Source organism: Hyperolius riggenbachi, chromosome 8 (genome assembly GCF_040937935.1).
Source record: "Hyperolius riggenbachi isolate aHypRig1 chromosome 8, aHypRig1.pri, whole genome shotgun sequence".
NCBI classification, from domain to species: domain Eukaryota; kingdom Metazoa; phylum Chordata; class Amphibia; order Anura; family Hyperoliidae; genus Hyperolius; species Hyperolius riggenbachi.
Genome location: NC_090653.1, coordinates 251,783,497 through 251,799,109, shown reverse-complemented (window position 1 = coordinate 251,799,109; position 15,613 = coordinate 251,783,497). Strand labels below are relative to the sequence as shown.

The following is a 15,613-nucleotide window of genomic DNA, read 5'->3' as shown; positions in this document are numbered from 1 at the left end:
CTACCACGGCTAAAAGCCACACATTTAATTTGCCCATTTGTCCCAGTTATTGCAATGTTTAAATTATATCCCTAGTACAATGTATGGCACCAATATTTTATTTGGAAATAAAGGTGCATTTTTTCAGTTTTACACCCATCACTAATTACAAGCCCATAATTTAAAAAATAACAGTAATATACCCCCTTGACATACATATTAAAAAAGTTTAGTCCCTAATGTATGTAGATGTAATTTTACTATTTGGCCACAAGATGTCCTTGCACATTATTTTCTATTAGCGTACTATAAATACGCAAATAGGAAGTAATGCATGGACGTGTTATTTCGGAAGTGACACAGGCATCTCAGGCAGGCATCGCTCCTTCTACTGAGAATGATTACTGTTTGTGAACAAAAACAGTGATCATTCTCACTGCACAAGCATGGATTGGCTCAGAGGACTTCTGTCCCCTGCCACCAATCCCCTCTATCTCTGTTACCATCACAAACATGCGCTTCCGCCTGCACAATCGCGCGCAGCCCCACAAAGTCCACGGAGATAAGTCTCATCTCCCTGCGGCTCACCTCCCTGATTCTCACGTCCATGCGGCTGAAATGGTTAAGGAGCCGGAGTTTCGAAATCAGAACAGTTTTGGGTACCTGGAGTTGGAGGTTTCATAAACTGTGGAGTCATGGTTGGATGATTTTTGTACCGACTCCACGGCCCTGAATGAGATGCTACTAATTCTGAGTTGATACAAACTTCCTGTAAATATATTCAACTTGCATATGGATCAATGAAATACAGCATTTGAATAGCATTTTGCATCAGTTTGGAATTATTAACATATTATTTACCATCGTTAGTCTTCATGTTTACGGTATGTCCTATTCTGAGACAGTGGAAGACCTCCCTGTAAAATTAACCCCAGCTGCCTCATGTTTGCCCAGCTGCCTCATGTTTGCTTACTTGAAACCACTGGGTGCTCCAATATCGGCTTTAGAGAATTTCTTCTTTCCCTTCTTGCTCTTGGACTTGTCGCTGGGTGTGGGTAAGGCTCGATACCTGGCCGATGTGATGTCTGGATTTTGGATGCTGACTGCAGGCATGCTGAGGCTAGGAGAAGGGATCTGGTGCTGTGGGCTGGGAGGACCTGCAGTGAACAGGGACATATCGTAGTGATGTGAAAAGTGTAAAGATGCCCACACATTAGAAGTCCAGGAAACAAATGTTATGCGCTGAATATTAGCTACAGCAGAGCACTAATATGTCAAGTCACTTAGTACCCCTTAAATTGCCTAACACTACCTGTCCCCTTCTGCACAAAATTCCTTACCATCCAGGGGCATAACTACAAATCACACTGAAAATCACAATCGATAAGCAATTTTTATAGTTAGTGATTTTGCTCTTCCAGGGTTTCTATATTTTAATGCAATTCCTGTAAAAACTTGCAGTACTTGCAGTGCTCTTGCAATGGAGAGAAAAACAAATTGCTCCAGTGTGAAAACTCTTATAGGATTAAATAGTTTTCGCATCACTGTATTAATGGGTGGCTTCAAATCGGGAAACATGAGACTAACACAAGAAACTAAGTTTATACATTGGTTCAAAACTGTAGAAGATGGTTTAAACAAGGACTCTAACTTCTTGTGCTGGTACGATGGGTTTTAAATGCCACAATTCTTTTAATTTAAATTTTTCTATCTTTTCATTCATTTTTGTGCCATATGCTGTGTAAGATGGAATTCACTGTCACTATTCATTTTAATTGCTTTCAGGTGCTGGCTTTAAATGCCACAATTCTCTTAAAGGGAACCAGAGATGAACGTTTCACACAAAATAAACATATCAGTTGATAGCTTGTAAAGAATAAATGCTCTACCTGATAATTTTGCCGCTCTGGTGTGCCTTTTTTAGTGTTTTTTTATCCATTATTACTCCAGGAAAAATCAAATATGGCCGCCGGCTCATATCCCTTCTCCTTCCGGGTTATATGAGTTGTTCTGGATGTGCTGTCTTGGCTATATGAGACTAGGCTGCTATCTAGGCTAAATGCAGACTTTCATCTATGTGCTTTCATATTGGTATGATCTGCCTGTAGGAACTGTCACTGATAATAACTGCAGTTTCATTCCTATGAGAATCTAGTGCACACAGAGCACACAGGGATCATATTACAGCCACAGAGCTTCTCTCTCAGGAGCAGCAGCCCCTCCCAGTCATAACAGCTCTCAGTATGCAAAGCAGAAGATCTAAGCCAGGAGGGGGAAGGCTTGGGCTTGAAAGGACTCCACAGAAGAGTGACTCAGCTATAATGATTCCAGGTCAAACCTCGACTGAATAGTCGGTGGATTCTTATCACAGTTGCTAATAGACTAATTAAGCAGATAACAATGAAACTAAAAGCAGGGTAGGTGTTTACTGTCATGTTCCCACTGATAAATGTAATAAAATACATGAGGGTGCTTCATCTCTGGTTCTCTTTAAGGGCTCGTTTCCACTATAGCGAATCCGCATGCGGGCACTGCACGCGAATTCGCATAGGCAATGTAAGTGGATGGGGCCGTTTCCACTTGTGCGGCTGCGGGAGCGTTTTTTGGGGCGGCAGAGCCGTCAGATTTCGCGTGCAGAAGGAATGTGCGCGAATCGCCGCTAATGTATCTAATAGGGAAATCGCATGCGGGGTGACCATGCGTTTTTTGCCGCGAAATCGCATGCGATTTCGCATAGGTATTGATGTTAATTTACACAGGCAGTGACATGGTTAAATTCGCATATACCTTACCTATGCGGAATCGCATGCGAAATCGCGGCAAAAACGCATGCGGAATCGCACCCGCATGCGATTTCGTTCACGGTGGAATGCAGGCGATTCCGCACCGCACTAGTGGAAACGAGCCCTAAGCCCCATCTACACGATACGATTCTTTGTATGATTCAATTACGATTCTATTTACGATCCGATTAAATCCGACATGTCTGATCATGATTCTATTCGATTCAATTCGATTTGCCTTTGCAAAACAATGGCGAATTGAATCGAATCATGATCGGACATATCGGATTTAATCGGATCGTAAATAGAATCGTAATTGAATCGTACAAAGAATCGTATCGTGTAGATGGGGCTTTAAGCTTAGAATTAATGGTGCATGTAACCATCCCAGTTACCATTTGAATTTGGAATTTACGATGTCTCTTCATCACTAGAGTCTGCTTTATGTCATGTTGAGGATTCTATTGATCTTATCAGTTTAGATAGGATGCCTGGGAAAGCCTCCTCAGTAACAGTTAAGGCATCTAATTACATTTATGTTTGCTAAAGAATGTTTCTCCTCTGTATGTCAGTGTATATAAGCTGTGTTTTTCAGTTTTGGTCAGGAACCAGTCCGACGAAGGCTTTTTATAAGTCGAAAGCTCACTGTTTATCCATCTCTAAGTTAGCCAATAAATGGTATCATCCTGATTCAAAACTTCAGGATTAAATAGTTAAAGCACTTTTTCTTCAGAAAATCTCTGAAAAGTGCTTACAGTATGAAACTAAAACTATTATTTATTTTAAAAAAAGCGTATGCTTGTTATCAGTACCTTGCTTTAAGGTAAACCTGAGATAAAGAAAAAATATACATACTGGGGGCTTCCTCCACCAGGACCTGTAGCGGAAGATCCAGGAGGTGAAGGAGGGCGGCAAGGGACCCATTAGGCTTAAGGGGGCTGGAGGAAGCCCCAGGTATGTAAGTTCTATCTATGCACTTTATGCCACTTAGTGCAGATTTATTTCATACTACAGTGTACTAAAGATGCGCTTATTACATTAAAGGGAAGGTTCAGGGAGGGTGGGTAAAAAATAAAAATCAATTTCCACTTACCTGGGGCTTCCTCCAGCCCGTGGCAGGCAGGAGGTGCCCTCGCCGCCGCTCCGCAGGCTCCCGGTGGTCTCCGGTGGCCGACCCGACCTGGCCAAGCCGGCTGCCAGGTCGGGCTCTTCTGCGCTCCAAGGCCCGGAACTTCTGCGTCCCACGCCGTCCCACGGGCTGGAGGAAGCCCCAGGTAAGTGGAAATTGATTTTTATTTTTTACCCACCCTCCCTGAACCTTCCCTTTAATAGCAGCACTAAAATTTTGTAGATGACTTAAGTGTTTATCATGGCATATTCACTGGAATGGACATGTCTGAACGGATCCTTTGCTTAACTTAGGGTCTGAGTGACGACATGTCCATTATGGTCCATTCAGTGAATCGGAACATTTTCACATGGTAGTGTGAAAAGTAAATATCCTAAGGAATAAATTGCAATTGTTGTATATTGGTTGTGATAGCTCCTATACAATATAAGATAACTAACTAAGCGTTGCATCCACCAGAGCTTGCAGGTAACAAGACCACTGTTGGCCACTATATAGATTTGTAACGGTTACCCCCTCATTGAAATAACACTTAGACCAGAATCCTTTTTATGTAAAAATACATTCCTGTAGTTACATACGCAGAATATACAAAAATTGCAAGGACAAGGCTTATAATCAACATTCAAATAAAAATATTGAGGTACATTAGAAAAGTATTGGTTGTCAAAATGACATTAATAAAAATATATTAGTACATTACTAGCCCCTCTGATCTTCTATCTCTCTCATTTGATTTTCTGCATTTAGCAGCCCCACCTGAATCTACGTTTCCATATTTATACTATGCAGTGGTCCTGCTCCTCCCATAATTGCATACCTGTGCATTTATCCTTGTCTGTCACCAGAATACTTTCTGTTTCTAGTGACAGACTGTCTACTTTGATTTTCCTATTTTCCCCACACTTTTATCTCATAGGAAATCTAAAGTGAAATAAAAAAAATCAGTTTAACTTACCTATGGGCTTCTTGCAGCCCCCGGAGTCATCCTGTGCCCACGACGTCTGTCCGAGTCCTTCTGGCCAGCAGCGCCCCCCCCGCAAAGATGGCTAGCCATGTGCCTCCTCCCTACGCTCTCAACGCCAGGAGCGTTCTGCGAAGCAGCAGGAGCGCGATCAGGGAGCATGCGGCTCAGGGCCACACATGCCCAGTGCCGCCAAGCGGCGGCAACCAGCCAGAATTGCGGGGGTCGCCACAGCTTGCCGCAGGGTCAGTGCTTCTTTTTACAGTACCCTGTATTATAATGTGCTCTATTATACTTCCCCCACGATGGGGGAAAATGCCAAGGAATCCGTGCAGAGTGCTCAAGGAACCCCAGGGTCCAAGGAACCCTGGTTGAGAAAGCCTGGGTTAAAGTTTAACCACTTCACTACTGAGTGTTTTTTCCCCTTCTGTACCAGAGCAATTTTTACCTTTCAGTACTCCTCCCATTCATTCATCTACAACTTTATTACTACTTATCACAATGAAACGATCTATTTCTTGGTGGTTGTTTTTTTGCCACCAATTGGGCTTTCTTTGGGTAGTACATTTTTCTAAGAATTATTTTATTCTAAATGCATTCTAATGGGAAAAATAAAAAATAAATGGAAAATCATTATTTCTCAGTTTTCGGTCATTATAGTTTTAAAATAATACATGCCACCATAATTAAAACCCACACATTTTGTTTGCCCATTTGTCCCGGTTATTGAAACGTTTAAAATATTTCTTTAGTACAATGTATGGTGACAATATTTTATTTGGAAATGAAGGTGCAGTTTAACAGTTTAGCGTCCTTCACTAATTAGAAGCCCATATTTTCAAAATTAACTGTAATATACCCTCTTGACATACATATTAACCACTTCGCCATATCTGGACGCATATATCCGTCCAGATAGGCAGTGGTGCTGCAGCCGTGTGGTGCGCGCGATCGGGCGCGCGCCCGCGCGTGCTCCCGCTGCCACCCGCTGCCCCCCCGATCAGTGAATGGGAATATAATTCCCATTCACCGATCTAAATCCCCGGCAGAAATACCGACGCTTTCTCATCAGAGAGCGTGGTATTTCTGCCCCCAGGAAACTTCTTCTCTTCTTTTTAGTTCCTAGATGCGACATCGTTCGCATCTAGGAATTTTTTGAATGTGGCCATCATGTGGCCAAATAGTAAACTGCACCCACATACCTGTACTGAATAAAAAAATACATTACATTACATCTAAAATTGGCTATTTACCTCCCAAACTAAAATTACCCAAATACAGTTTTGTATTAAAAAAAAAATAAAAAAAATTACAATTAAAAAAAAAAAACTACATAAATAGTTACCTAAGGGTCTGAACTTTTTAAATATACATGTCAAGAGAGTATCTTATTAAATTTTTTTTAAAATTATAAGCTTGTAAATAGTGATGGACGCAAATTGAAAAAAATGCACCTTTATTTCTAAATAAAATATCGGCGCCATAAATTGTGATAGGGATGTAATTTAAATGGTGTAATAAGCGGGACAAATGGGCACATAAAATGCATGGGTTTTAATTACTGTAGCATGTATTAATTTTAAACTATAATGGCCAAAAACTGAGAAATAATGATTTTTTTCCATTTCTATCTTAATCTTCCTGTTAAAATGTATTTACAGTAAAGTGGCTCTTAGCAAAATGTACTACCTAAAGAAAGCCTAATTAGTGGCGGAAAAAACGAGATATAGATCAATTAATTTTGATAAGTAGCGATAAAGTTATTAGCGAATGAATGGGAGGTGAACATTGCTCGGATGCATAAGATTTTCGAAGCTGTAGGCTGAAGTGGTTAAAGAGGATCTGTAATGAAAAAAAAAACCTCTGGAAGATACTTACCTCTGTAGGGGGAAGCCTCTGGATCCTAATGAGGCTTCCCCTGTCCTCCAGTGTCCTGGCAATCCAGCGCTGTGTCCCCCAAAGTGCGGCGAGGTAAATATTTACCTACCACGATCTTGCACAGGCGCAGTAGCGGCTCTTCGTTCAGGCTAGGCGGAAATAGCTGAACCTGACCTATCTGCTCTAATGCACGAGTCCTTTGTGACTGTGCAGTAGAGCGGATGCGATCGGGCTCCGCTATTTCCGCCTAGCCCGAACGAAGAGCCGCTACTGCGCCTGCGCAGGATCGCCGAGAGGTAAATAAATCGTTGCTTATCAAGCTTGACGGGGGAGGATTCAGGGGAGCCATCGCAGGATTCCTGCTGTCTTCAGAGGTCTGGGAAGCCTCATTGGGACCCTGAGGCTTCCCCCTCCTGAGGTAAGTATCCCCCAGAGGGTTTTTTTTCTTTACAGAGTCTCTTTAAAAAAAAGTTCAGTCCCTAAGGTAACAATTTATGTTTTTTTTTAATTGTCATTTTTTAATGCAGTTTTTTGGGGGTAATTATGGGAGAGTGTGGGGGGGGGGGGTAAGGGGTTAATTTTAATGGTATATTTGTCTATTTATATTTAAAAACTGTATATAGGTGTCATTTTAATATTTGCCCACAAGATGTCCTTGCGCATTACTTCCTGTTAGTGTACTATCAGTACGCAAACAGGAAATAATGTGTGGATGTGTTATTTCCTTAGTTACAATGACCACAGGCATCTCATTGATGTTGGCGATCAATGAAACAGGGACTTAGTATAATGAATGGGAACCGCGTTTCTATTCATTGATCTCCCCTCTAACGGGTGGCGGCTGTCCGCTGCAATAGACCATTATCTACGTCCCTGGGAAGGTGAACTGAAGTCCTGCAGGATGTAGATAATCTGTCTAAAACCATATAGTCCGGTCCATAAATATTGGGACATCGACAAAATTCTAACATTTTTGGCTTTATACACAACCAAAATGGATTTGAAAGGAAACAAACACAATTTGGTTTAACTGCAGACCACCAGCTTTAATTTGAGAGTATTTACATCCAAATCAGGTGAACGGTGTATGAATTAACAGGTGACAACTATAATCTTATGTTGGAATGACACAATTTAAATATCCCACACAGAAAACTCCAACAAGTGCATCATAGTGATGTAGAGCAACTGCAAGCATTGAAACCGTGAACTGTAGCCACTATACAGCACTTGTTATCTATGCAATAGAGCTTCTCCAAGCTCTCCAACCAAGCTTGGTCAGCTATAGTGCTGTTTTCTGAAGGACTTATCTCAACCTGTCTCTCGCTGTTTCTTGTTTGTTTAGGGTTTTACTGACAGGAAGTTCAAAGGGTCATTAGCTCTGCTCTGTTTCATCATTTAAAATACAGAGTGTAATTTATAAACTGCAAATATTAAAGAATGATGCATGTTATAAAAAAGCCATAACTGAAAATAAGAATACGAGTCTCTTTTCTGTGCTGCTAATGTACTATTAATTATCCATACCACACATACAGTTCATTATATCATAAGTTTTTTTTCGCTTCAGTATGATTGGGGGTTGACAGGCATTAGTTATTTATTATTATTACTTAAAATGTATATAGCACTCACTTTTGTCACTTAACTGTCCCTCACAGGGGCTCACAATCTAATCCCTACCATAGTCATAGAATGTATTGTAGTCTACTGCCAATATTAGGGGGAAGCCAATTAACTTATCTGTATATATTAATGGTGTTGTAGGGAACCGGAGCGCCCGGAGGAAACCCACACAGATATGGGCAGAACATACAAACTCCATGCAGATAGTGCCCTGGCTGAGATTTGAACCTAGGGACCCAGCACTGTAAAGCGCGAGCGCTAACCACTACCCCACTGAGCTGCCCATAGTTGGGGAATTGGGGTCATTAGTTGGTGTGCAATGCAGGGAGAATGAATACTGCATGGCCATGTAATCATGATATACTTAGCTCAGTTAGTGTATTGTGTGTGGGTGTGTAGGGCACATACCATTAGACATCAGTCCCGGGGTTGGTGGTAGAGGTAACGTGCTTCTTCTCTCTAGTAACAACAGACAGGAGTAACCAAGTTGCGATCCAAACTTTTGGGTCCAACAGACAAATAGCAATGCGTAAACTTACCATCTGCTGGAGGAGGGGGTGGCAGAGTATGATGCCTGTCTGCAAAGAGAAGGGGCAGCATGATCATTTATCCAGAGTCTCGCCATAGTTTGATGTCACATTCACATGAACTCTTCTTATGCTGAAACTGATACAATTGCTTTTTTTTACCGTTATCAGCAATCCATATATCAGGTTTGATTTAAGAGGAACTGTAGTGAAAATAACGTAATGAATACAGTTGCTTATTTTTTTTTACAATTTTTTAAATATATTATTAAGTCAGTGTTTGCTCACTGTAAAATCTTTCCTCTCCCTGATTTACATGCTGAAATGTATCACTGGTGGTGACATTTGTAATTCTGACAGGTGATGTCTGCATGGAACACTCAGCAAATGAACATTCCGCAAAGGGAGATTCTGCTTGCTTGGCAGTTGGGAGGCAGTCGTTATTTCCCACAATGCAATGAGGTTCACAGACAGGAACTGTCAGGACCATGGTCATGACATCACACTGTGGGAGGGGTTTCACCACAATACCCCCTAATGATCTATTTGAGAAAAGGTAAAGATTTCTTGTGGGAAAGGGGATATCCGCTACTGACTGGGATGAAGTTCAATCCAGGGTTAAAGTTCCTTTTAAGCCACATTTATACACTACAGTAGATTAAAGGGATACTGTAGGGGGGTCGGGGGAAAATGAGCTGAACTTACCCGGGGCTTCTAATGGTCCCCCACAGACATCCTGTGTTGGCGCAGCCACTCACCGATGCTCCGGCCCCGCCTCCAGTTCACTTCTGGAATTTCTGACTTTAAAGTCAGAAAACCACTGCGCCTGCACGCCCGTGTCCTCGCTCCCGCTGATGTCACCAGGAGTGTACTGCGCAGACACAGACCATACTGGGCCTGCGCTGTGCGCTCTTGATGACATCAGCAGGATCGAGGACACAGCAACGCAGGCGCAGTGGTTTTCAGACTTTAAAGTCTGAAATTCCAGAAGTGAACCGGAGGCGGGGCCGGAGCATCGGTGAGTGGCTGCGCCAACACAGGATGTCTGCGGGGGACCATTAGAAGCCCGGGTAAGTTCAGCTCATTTTCCCCTGACCCCCCCTACAGTATCCCTTTAAACTTGGCATAGACTGCCTCAAACTGTTGCCCTAACAATACAGATCTAGATGTCTATAGGTGACAGTTATTGTGCATGGTTACAAAGCTTTAAAGAACACCTGAAGTGAGAGAGATAAGGAGGCTGCCATATTTATCTCCTCCGGCTGCCCTGCTGATCCTCTGCCTCTCAGGCTGTATAACCACTTGAGCAGAATACTGAATTTTTTGTGCGTTTTACTGCATCGCTTGTCAGTCTGCAATAGATCTGTTCAGATGCAGTAAGGGGACCTCACTTCAGTTCTGTATGTGATTTTCCCGGGCTGATGGATGCTTTTCTCATATAGCCAATGGTTGAAATGCATCCGCCCCGGCTTCAGCCACACCAAAACAACTTATTGGAGCAGACACTACACTGACTGCTCCCGCTGGTCATTTTTGGTCTGGCTGTAAGTGAGAACCTAGTCTAATATTTTTAGCCATAGACCCGGAACAAGCATACAGATGAGGTCCTCTGATTGAAGTCTGATTAGATTAGCTGCATGCTTGTTTCAGGTGTGCGATTCGGGCACTACTGCAGCCAAAGATATCAGCAGGAGAGCCAGACAACTGGTATTGTTTTAAAGGAAATAAATATAGCAGCTTCCGTATCCGACTCAGTTAAGAGTCCTTTAAGCATAGACAGGAAGCATAAACTTTGATGTCCCCCCCCCCCCCCCCAATGTTTACACCGCTTCCCTTGCCTACCCCTGGAGACCCTCACAGCCTGGGGGTCCATCTTGCAAGGGTCATATGACAAGTGTGTACATCATAATCTTCACACCCATAACAATCGTAACCATAAAAAAGCACCGTATCTGAAGGATGGAACCCTTTATTGGAGGTATGAAGTAATAGTTGGGGCCCCTTTACAGCTCTGGGCCCCACTGAAGTTGCAAGGGCTGCTCCCCTGTAGTTACATCCCTGATACTGCTCACAGATAGCAGAACTCATGGACAATCATGTGATCAGTTTGATCAGGTGATAGATTAGTAAGTTTCTGACTTGCTGGCCACAATAATGCATCACTTCTGTTTTCTGTGTAGTCTAATGCTGGGAATACACGGTTGTTAGCTGATAAGATTGGCCGATAGATAATCTCTGGTCTGATCACCGTTCGATCGTTTTGCTGCTTGATTTCTCATTGAAGCGAATTGAAGAAAGATAAGAAAAAGGAGCAGAAGATAAGAAAATCGAGCAGGCAAAACGATCGGGCGCAGAATCAAGCGCCAGAATCGACCCGTGTGTTACCAGCATAAAACAAGAAGGGATCTCAGCAAGTCATAGGCTTGCAAAACTATCACCTGATCAGAATGATCACATGCTTCCTCATGAGGTCCTGCTCCACACATAGCAACTGTAGTAAAGAAATGCTCATTGGCCAGTTAGCCTCTTTACAGGTGGCTTGTGTGACTCCGTACCTTGTCTGTGCTGCTTTTTTAGAAGCTTCTCTTCCACGATGGAATGAAAGGCCTCAGCTTCTTCTTCATTTGCAAAGTTCAGACCAGCCTGGCAGTCCTGGTGACACAGATGATATATGGTCGGTCCAGTAAGAAGTGAAGCAAACTTTCCCATGTCCACTCTACACACTAGCATGGTATGCAACCCCCAAATCACTGACATTCAGATGAAAAATAAATAGATAAAATGCTAAGCTTCCAGCTCACTCATGTACTGCAGCTTCCTCGTCTTCATAAGGTAATCTCCTTCTAGACCAGGGGTGTCAAACTCAATGACTAAAGGGGCCAAAATCGAAATCATAGTCTAAGTCACGGGCCAAACTGTTTATTAAGATGTAACATTTATTGAACAGTCTGAAACTAAGTGGTGTAACCATAGCAAACATGGGGGCCAGCTCCTCCCCCTCCTGCAGAGTAGCGCAGTGGAGCAGTTTAAGATTTACCTGCTCCAGTGCTGCTTTGGCAGAAAAGGATCAAGATGAAATGTGACCAAAGGCAATGTGCCAGCCTTCACTTCTCCCTTAACGAGAAGCCAGACCCGCGGCCTAGGAGGGACAGCCCACTGACCGGCAGTGGGCCGCGGACCGGGGGTTGGGGACCTCTGCCTTAAAGGGTGGAGGATTGCTACTGCTGGAGTACTATTATACAGGGTAATAATAACAATAATATTTATATAGCGCTTTTCTCCCTGGGGACTCAAAGCGCTGTGACCCTGCATTATGCAGTCTCAAAGGCTCGGGAAAAGAGGTGAGTTTTTAGCCTTTTTTTTAAAGCTGTCCAGAGAAGGAGCCTCTCGTACTGATTGTGGAAGTGAGTTCCATAGAGTAGGGGCTGCATAGGAAAAGGCCCGTGCACCAAATGTTGAGTGTATCCTGGGAATAACCAGCTTCATCTTGTTGGCAGAGCGGAGGGTGCGTGGAGGGGCATAAAGTTCCAATAGATCTGCTATGTATTTGGGACCCATGTGGTGTAGATCCTTGAATATCAGCAGGCAGATCTTAAAATTGATTCTCCATTTTACTGGCAACCAGTGAAGAGTTTGCAGTACTGGGGTGATGTGTGAGCTGCGGGGGGCATTGGCTAGGAGTCTGGCTGCAGCATTCTGTACCAGCTGTAAGGGGCGCAGAACCTTATCTGTAGATCCGATTAACAGGGCGTTGCAGTAGTCTAGGCGGGAGGATACAAATGCATGAACCAGGGCAGGTAGGTCTCCAGCTCAGTTCAGCCTCAGCCAGCTGGTGTTCATGCAATTTTGTAAATCCACTAGACATGCACTTATGGATGCTGATGGGTCTTTTGTGCCAGGCTTGAAGGACAGATACAGTTGTGTGTCATCTGCATAACGGGGCATAATGGGCAATCACAGGGGGCCTTATAATGAGGGTGCCCCTGCCTTAGAGGGTGGAGGATTGCTACTGCTAGAGTACTATTATACAGGGTAATAATGGGCAATCACAGGGAGCCTTTTAATGAGGGTGCCCTGATGGGGCATAATAAGGGAAAACTGACAAAGGCCCATATGCAATTTACATTTTCTCCTTTGTTTTCTCCTATAATTTGTCATAAAATGCCTTTTAAAGTGAACCAGAGACGAAGCACCCTCATGTATTTTACCATATAGATCAGTGGGAACATTACAGAAAACACCTACCCTGCTCTCTGTTTCATTCTTCAATGCTCAGCCTGCTTGTTACCAGCCCTGATAAAATCCCAGACTGAGCATTCAGTCTAACTTTGCTATAATGACTCAGCTATAATGATTCCTGAGCAGAGCCACAAGGGGGCAGGCTTGGACTTGAAAAGACAGCACAGAAGACAGACTCCGCTATAAAGATTCCTGAATAAAGCCAGACTGAATGCTCAGTCTGGGATTTTATCTAGGCTGATAACTAGCAGGCTGAGCAGTGAAGGATAAAACAGAGAGCAGGGTAGGTGTCTTTTCTAATGTTCCCACTGATATATATGGTAAAATACATGAGGGTGCTTCGTCTCTGGGTCACTTTAAGCCAACAGCAAGCAAGAAAATACTCAAAATAAATTTGATAGTACTTTTTTACCAACTTTTGGGTACTTTCTCAACTGTAAAATGTTTAGTTTAAAGAGAAGATGACAATTATCCCCTAGGAGATAATTCAAGAGAAAAAGTTAATTGCATATGGGCCAAAGAGTGTTTCAATAAGGATCAATAAAGGGCCTTGTCACAGGGTACTTCTATGTTGGGTACGTATGGGTAACCACAGAGGATCCTTATGATGAAAGGACACTGATGGGGGGCCATAATGTGGGGAACTGACAAGAAGCACTAACATAAGGCAGCACTAGGAGTCATTATAATGACTATAAGTACTATAATGAGGTGGGACCATTCAGGGTCACTATAGCGACAGGGGCACTATGACGGGGCTACTGTAACGAGGGGGGTAATAACAAATGCTAAAATAAGAGGGGACATTAATAAGGCCTCCGGCGAAGCAGCAGGGGCCGCAATACCAATTAGGTGAAGGGATGTTGCTTGTTCATTTCTGCATGGCTGTTCATTACAGCTCCTCTCAGGCCCACGGTGGTTACTTTACTTCCATGATTTGGTGAGCCACTCCATAGTCTCCACATTTTCACATTTTATTCGATTTTTAGGTGATTAGGTTTCATGTTAAAGGGACAGACTCAGCACAATAGCACTTGCCGTTTATAAGATAATTTAAATTGATTGTTCACCTAACTTTATGGTATCCATAGTGACTTGACTGTGGAACACTTGCATACCTTACCAAATATTTACTGTACATATACGGTATATTCGTATATGTATTTGTATTAAAAAAAAATAAATTAATTAACAGTCCCCGCTGCCCCCCTCACTTGCATGGGTTTTATTTTGTTGTGGGGCATATCCCTTAAATAAACTTTGGGATTTATAATTACGATTTTGACTTTTATTAGTGGATAGTCTTTTCTTTCTTAGTATTGGGACATTAATAAGGGACATTATAACGAGAGGGATCATTAGTCAGTGACATTACAATGAGGGGGACAGTAATAGGGGCCCTGCAATCAAGGGAGCTCTAATGAAGGTATAATAATGAGAGGGGCATTAACGAGGGGCAGTATAGCATGGGGAGCAGTAACGAGGGACATAATAATAATGAGGGACATAATAATGATTGGAGAATTATAAGGGGCAATATAATGGGGTAGACAGTAACAAGGAGCATTATAATAAGGGTGCATTAAACAGCGACATTCTAATTAGGCAGGCAGTGTTGAGGGCCATCACAATGGGGGGGGAGGCTTTATAACTAGTATGGGGTACACAGATTGTACAGGGATCAAAGAGGAACTTATAACGTAATTAATAAAAATTGCTTATATTTTACAATTTTCATTTATACATCATTAAAATCACCCTGGCGTTCTATTAAAATCGCCAGGGTGGCGGCTCCGCACTTTTTTTATCATTTTTTTTTTTAAATCCAGTAGCTATCCTAGCGCTAGCTACATGATAGCCGCTGTGCAGCGGCATCCCCCCACCCCTTCCGATTCCAAGCCTCCAGCGATCAGAGCAAGCAGGAAATCCCGATCAGAACGGGATTTCCTGTTTGGCTTCCCCTGTAGCCATGGCGACGTCATGGCGTCGGAGGGAGTCCCGATCCATCACATAGAGGTCTCAGGGGGGGGGGGGGGGGCAGCGACCTCTTTAATGCTGGCAGGTGCAACTCTGTGGAATATTTGTAGCAGGTTTTAAAGTAAGCAGAAATAACACTTGGTCTCCTAGAATGCTCTGGTAGGAGAAGTCTGCATAATAAACAGCCTAGGCTAAACATCAGTGGAAAGGCAGGGCTACATACAATATAGAGATACAGGAAGAGCTTCTGATGCTGAGACCCGGAACACTAACATAAAAGTGGGAATCATGAATAACTTACTGCATCCCCTATAATAAAATCCCTGTGTCCCTGCGTGTGCTGTCTCTGTGTAGCTGGGTCCGTGCTTCTTGCCACTGCGCATGTGCGCAGCACGGACTAAGACAGCTGTTGAGACAGAACGGGGCCAGGGAGCCGGGGCGGCATGTGCGTGGACCGGTGCGCACAAGAGCAGTGGGTGCACGCGCACTACGCAATAACAGACCTAGAGCC

The 15,613-nt window shown here is 43.1% G+C and overlaps 2 protein-coding genes across 12 annotated transcripts in view; one reads left to right on the top strand and one right to left on the bottom strand.

Moving 5' to 3' along the window:
• Nucleotides 1-15,613, top strand: part of LOC137527742 (myosin-1B-like) — a 469,182-nt gene that overhangs the window by 50,292 nt on the left and 403,277 nt on the right. The window lies entirely within an intron of this gene.
• Nucleotides 1-15,613, bottom strand: part of WAS (WASP actin nucleation promoting factor) — a 52,821-nt gene that overhangs the window by 15,081 nt on the left and 22,127 nt on the right. Inside the window, exons 4-7 of the mRNA XM_068248602.1 lie at nucleotides 11,442-11,538; nucleotides 8,899-8,937; nucleotides 8,768-8,818; nucleotides 953-1,136 (exon numbers count right to left, since the gene is read on the bottom strand). Coding sequence (XP_068104703.1) covers nucleotides 953-1,136; nucleotides 8,768-8,818; nucleotides 8,899-8,937; nucleotides 11,442-11,538 — 371 coding nt within the window. The remainder of the gene's footprint in view (nucleotides 1-952; nucleotides 1,137-8,767; nucleotides 8,819-8,898; nucleotides 8,938-11,441; nucleotides 11,539-15,613) is intronic.